Source organism: Ceratosolen solmsi, unplaced genomic scaffold, assembly GCF_000503995.2.
Source record: "Ceratosolen solmsi marchali unplaced genomic scaffold, CerSol_1.0 scaffold1, whole genome shotgun sequence".
In the NCBI taxonomy this organism is placed as follows: domain Eukaryota; kingdom Metazoa; phylum Arthropoda; class Insecta; order Hymenoptera; family Agaonidae; genus Ceratosolen; species Ceratosolen solmsi.
Genome location: NW_011948415.1, coordinates 9,178,840 through 9,184,839, shown reverse-complemented (window position 1 = coordinate 9,184,839; position 6,000 = coordinate 9,178,840). Strand labels below are relative to the sequence as shown.

General features: G+C 27.1%; 1 protein-coding gene across 3 annotated transcripts; it reads right to left on the bottom strand.

Moving 5' to 3' along the window:
• Nucleotides 1-915: 915 nt before the first annotated feature.
• Dlic (dynein light intermediate chain) lies at nucleotides 916-5,089 on the bottom strand. Of its 3 annotated transcripts, none has more exons than XM_011507855.1 (9): nucleotides 4,712-5,089; nucleotides 4,520-4,593; nucleotides 4,330-4,446; nucleotides 3,982-4,224; nucleotides 3,691-3,901; nucleotides 3,421-3,609; nucleotides 3,230-3,344; nucleotides 2,629-2,745; nucleotides 916-1,105 (listed from the first exon to the last, which is right to left on the bottom strand). In XM_011507855.1, exons 1-9 carry the CDS (start codon nucleotides 4,801-4,803, stop codon nucleotides 938-940), a joined length of 1,326 nt encoding a protein of 441 aa, XP_011506157.1. In that variant the 5' UTR covers nucleotides 4,804-5,089; the 3' UTR covers nucleotides 916-937. The 3 variants fall into 3 exon arrangements, with proteins under 3 accessions (XP_011506157.1, XP_011506156.1, XP_011506158.1); XM_011507854.1 differs by having other exon boundaries at nucleotides 917-1,105; nucleotides 2,605-2,745; XM_011507856.1 differs by having other exon boundaries at nucleotides 917-1,087.
• Between the last annotated feature and the right edge of the window lie 911 nt (nucleotides 5,090-6,000).

Here is a 6,000-nt window from a genome sequence, read left to right as displayed (position 1 = left end):
GACTTGACTGAGAGACAATGACACAACCATCACACTATGATCGATGGTATTTTCTTCTTCGTTCAATACACTTGTAATGCTTACTCTCTTAAATTTCAAGATTCAGTCGAGCTATCCAAATCCATTGATGGGACTTTTTTCGTTTTCGTTATACGATCGAGCTCCGCTGCTGCGTCATTTCGCATTGCAGCTTTATCTATGGCCCCAGAGTCTAGGAATTTGAGAAGATACGTATAAAATGAAGGAGAAAAAATTTTTAATAATAAATGAATGTGAATAATACTCTATACGATATGCATCGTTACAAATTAAAAAAAAATTAATTTTCAAGCGCAATAATACCGTTAAGATAACTGTGTTTCGGTCTATTATTACATACCTAATATAATGAAGATATCTGATTTAGGAATGTGCTAATCATCGATGAACAATTCGAACAAAAAAAAAAAATAAATAAATAATTGACATAAGGATGAATAGCTCGGTGAAAGAATGCGGAAAGTCTTCCGAGATGAGTAAAGTTGCGCCTGATTTTCTCCCAAGTCTTAACAAACCTTTCAAATCATTAACATATAGGCAATACTGCGTGTAATCTTTATTTTGAACAGAATTTTTTTTCACTTCTAATTTAACGAAAAAATGATAATTCAGATATATGGATTCAAATGTAATAAACAATTGTAATGGCTATATATATATATATATTTTTTTTTTTGTTTTTGTTTTTTGTTTGTTAAAGAATTTTATATACATATATATATATATATATATATATATATATATATATATATATGTATATATATATATATATATGTATATAAAATTCTTTAACAAACAAAAAACAAAAACAAAAAAAAAAATATATATATATATAGCCATTACAATTGTTTATTACATTTGCTTAATAAAAAATAAATGCAAAAATATTGAATATAGATCAAATTAATGCATAGTTACCGCTTTTAATGGGACTTAATCCCGGACTACCTGGTGAACTTGGATTACTAGGGAAACCTGTTTTTTTGTGCAAAAGTGAATTGAAGAAGTTCGCGAGTACACCTTCACCAGTAGCTTTTGGATCCAACTTCTTGTTTGGCGATGCAACCTACATTTAAATCTTTCAATGCGTGCTTGGTAATAACAATCAATATCGTAAATATTAATGTCAGATCACTCCATGAAATGAATTATAGCATGCTTTCGAGAAGTTTCTTATTGCATCAACCTTAACATTCAACTTATTATTTTTCAAAAGAATCTTTGGTGGATGAAATAATTTAAATTTCATTCATATTATTAAGGGCTTAAGCTTAATAACATTCAAACTAACATTCAAAGGCAAAATTATTTTATGACATAAATGGTACGTACATGCTTAGGTATTTTTATACATCATGTAAATGTCACTTATAGGAATTAGAAAACTTCTTAATACCTTTTTTATGTAACCTTATAAAAATAAATCGTTCGGAAGATGGTGGTTTTGAAAATTTTTCAATAACTCAAACAATATGACGAAATTTTTTGTTTTAAAATGAATTTAATCGTTAATTCGTATATTGTACAATACGTATATTCGTACAATAATTGCAGATTCAACTGTAATTAATACGTTCGCAAAAATATGTGGTTAATTGGTTCTTCGCGTTTTGTGAAAAGTTTATATCAGAAGCGATTTTATATCATCTTTCTCTTATCCCATCGTAAGCTTTTGATAAGAATAAAATATTGTTTTTGTAATATAATATGTTTGACTTTTACGTTAAAATTTTGTTAGATATGCAAATCTCAAGTTCGTAAAATAGATTTCTAAAAAATATATATATAAAATATTATTTTAAGTAATTAGTAATAGCAATATTAGATTTCTTCATGTACAATGAAAATATCAAATATAACAAAGAGAGTTAAATAAAATCTTTATGATTATGAAATTTATTATTGTACATTATTGTAGTACATTAAATTTCTAATTTTATTGCCTATCGATAAATGAAATAGAATGTATCAATTCTGAAAATCCTTTGTACATATGCCATGTAATTTATTAAAATTCTATTTAACCATAACTATTTATACATAAATGTGTGTATATATATATATATATATATATACATATATTATTTATTAAAATTTATTAAAATTTAATTTAAAGAATATGTTCTGCAACATTTGCTTTTTATAAATCAATGACAATGACGTTTTTAAAAAGATTAGAAAACAATGACTTGTTAATTGAAATGCATTTGTTGTTTAAAAACAATGAATTATTAGAATAAAAAGAAATTATTAATAATTCCCAGTTAATTACATCAAAAAGTAAATTTTTTTTCAACTACTTTATTTTTTACTAATAAAATTCAATCATTACCAATTAAATGTAATTAAAAATTATTCTGACAATGTATTTTCTTTGTTTAATGGTTTAAATTAGATAATAAAAACTAATATATCAAGTAAAAACAATAAAGTAGTGTGTATGTTAGTTAACATATTGATTGTTAATCATACGATATTAATAATGTCGCTAATTTTTCGTATTATTTTAATGTTGATTAAGCACCACTGACACTGAAAGCATGCTAGAATTAAAATGGAATAGACCTGAATAATTGGGCCCGTGCTTGCCTGATTCCTTGTCGATGGTGAACGAGAAGGATCTTTTAATCCCATTAAAGTTTCTTGTTGTCTAGCTAGAAAGACTTGTTCATCTTCTGCTTGAATTTCAGTTCGACGCGTTACATTCTGCAAACATTTTTAATAAAAAAAAATCATTATTTATCACTACAAATTATATAAAATTTTATAATTTTGATTTAATTTTATTTTATAACACATTTTCAATATTACCTAATTATTTACTTGCTTAAAAACCGAAGTAAGAAACAAAAAATATAGAAATTATCTTAAATCATATATATAACATTACAAAATAGTTGTTGAATGATTCATTTATTTAATTTTTAATAATATCTATATTATGAATATATCTTATAAATTACTTATATCTATCAGATAGAATAGAATTTTACAATATTAGACATAAATTTACAATGGAATGTAAATTAACACTGGATACGGTGGATAATAATTAAAGTCCGTACAATTTACATTGATTAAATTTAAAAATTTTTTTAATTTTTTAGATCATTTACAATCATGGTAATTGCAACATCCATAAAATAAAAGTAAAATTAGCTATTAATAGCAAATTTCTTACAAAAATTACCTTTCTATTTGTAGTGGGTTGGATAATTACATCTCGATAATAATCTTCGGGCTTCATCGATTGTAAATTTTCATGAAGAATACTAATTTTTTTAATATTATCCCAACCGGCTGGACTAAAATTCAGTTGAATAAAAGTAATTTTAAAATTTTCGTAAAAATAGAAAATTTAGGGATTTTCATTTAACATACATAAGAACAGCATCTTTTTCTACAACTAAGGCAGGTGTTCTAAAAGGTAAACTGTAAATTCTATGTGTTAAATATTTATACAGCAAATCACAATTTTTATCCTCTTTGACAGATGTATAAAAAAGACCTGCACCATATTGTAGACAAAATTTTCTAATCCACTGTTGCATAAAATCGAAGTGCTCGTCCCTAATAGTTTATCAAAATATTGAGTATAATCGGATAAATACGATAAAATAAGAATAAAAACTAATTCTTTTTTCAAATTACCTGTAATCGTGTTGTTTTTCCAAAGTTGTCATGTAATCGGTTTTTGTAATTACAACAACTACATCTAGTCCTAAATTTGTTGTTAATACTCCTTCGGGTAGAGGTAAATTATCCACCGATTCATCATCTAAATTACGACTGGTTCGCCTTAATGGACTTCCTGGATCAAGATCATCACCAGGCTCGGTATAGTCTTGCCATTTTTTTGTAACTAAATAAAATAATAATATTGTAAAGGAGAATGCAATTTAGTTAAGTCTATCGAGACTAAAGCGTTAATAACAGACTTACTTTGCGTCCGACACTCTTGCCAAACTTGTTTAAACGAATCATGTTCAGATGCAAGTTTATCGATATGATCACCCAGGATCCTGGACCAAAACTGTAACTGATCCAATATCGCCCATGGTGTAGTCATGGCAGAAACCAACATAACCAAAGTATTCGGAAATCGATCAGCGTTTAAAGCAAATTTTAATAAATTTGAATGCCCAGGCTCACCATCTAACACCCACACTGATAATCTTGTTTGATCTGAAAAACATTTATATTTCACTTAATACATTATCGCAACTAACGTTATCCGTATTCAACTTCTATAATTAAATACTTTAAATATTTTTAATATTTTATATTAACCATCTCTGTATTCGTCTCGAACATCTATATAAGCGTACTCTAGGCCAGATCCTTTCTTTGGGTCCTCCACGCCCTGAAGTTTAGCGATAAGTGTTGTTTTTCCACTTTCATTATCACCTACCAATAACATCATAAGTAGATAAATTTAAAACAATAATAATTTTCCTTAAATCTGTCGTTTAATTCTTACCTAAAACTAGTACATTTTTATTTGTTGGTAATTTATTATTGCTACTATTTTGTACTTGCGCTAGGATACTTGACCTGTAATATAATATACGTAATGATTAAGAGTGCCAAACAAGTACACAATGACATGCGCTGCATATTAAACAGATTACAATAGAATATACTTGAACAATCAAATTGCCTTTATATTTACCACAAATTTTCTTTGTTGTCCAATAAATCTTCTTTTTTTTTAGATTTAAAATCATTGTTTAATAATCCCACATCAAATGTTGTAGCTGCCATTTCTTGTTCATTTAGGCAAAGGCGGAGTTAAATCAACCGTCGTCTTCAAGAGTTGAAAGTGGGATTCGCCGAATGGACAAAATACTTCTAATTTCTAGGCATGTACAAACTCCTAACGTCTTATCCCCTTCCTCCTTACCTAAACTTCTTGAAGGTGTGTCCACTGTCGTGTGTGTCTAGTGCCTACTTTCCGTCAATGTGAGGTTACGTTACAAAGTCAACCAATAACCATTCAATACCAGTTCAACAGCTGAACTGATGAATAGAGAAGAAACACGAACCACAGTTCATTAATTTTAAGATTGTCATAGCTAACGTATTATTTTATATTTTAATAAAAAAATACTTTTCTTATCATTCATTGGCAACATTTTACTTGATCCCATTGTTTGATGATTGTTTAGAACAATCGTATCTAATTCCTGCCCGATTATTCTCCTTTTTTTCAATATAAACAATGAAATTTATTAAGCATCTACTTAAGCAGCTCTCCTTTAGCCAATAATAGTGCCTTTAATTTCCTTAGCGTTGGTTCGCTTCGCTTTTTGCAATCAATAATATAAGAAATTCCTTTAGCTCGCGAGTTTAATTGCTTGTTTAAATCTTCGGACGCATCGATAGTTACGACTTTAGACATCCAAATAAATAAAATTATTATTAATCATGATATTGTATGAACATTTTCGATTGAATGATAAATAAATTATAGAATCAAGTAGCATTCATATATATTTTTCGATTGAATGATAAATAAATTATAGAATCAAGTAGCATTCAGCACTGTGATTAAGAAACATTTAAAACTTTATTTAAAAAGCAACTTGTCATTAAAAGTAAAAATATCGTAATTTATATATATATATATGATGTATGTGTGCATGCGTGTATATATGTGTATATGCATGCGTACATAATAAATAAAGATAGAGACATTAAACGAAAACTGAGATGCTCGTGCCATAAAATTGCCAAGCAAATTTTTAACTTCCTTAGACATTTTGAAATTATCCATTACTTTCCATAAAGCATTTTTACTTATACTTAAATATTTTAAGGTTATTTTAGAGGGCGAACATACATTTCACAATGGTTGAGAATAAATTTAATAATTAAAAGATTATTATCTATATTATATATATTATTTTATAAATAATATGAGAATGATTAAATAAAAGAAGCTATATAGTTGTGATTGGT

What these genes read in the sequence shown, in the direction of transcription:
- Dlic (XM_011507854.1), bottom strand. Translation starts at nt 4,803, where the DNA reads ATGGCAGCTACAACATTTGATGTGGGATTATTAAACAATGATTTTAAA. An exon ending in GAAAAACAACACGATTACAG is followed by an intron (nt 3,610 to 3,690) that starts GTAATTTGAAAA and finishes ATAAACTATTAG; the next exon opens with GGACGAGCACTTCGATTTTA. An exon ending in GAAAAAGATGCTGTTCTTAT is followed by an intron (nt 3,345 to 3,420) that starts GTATGTTAAATG and finishes ACTGAATTTTAG; the next exon opens with TCCAGCCGGTTGGGATAATA.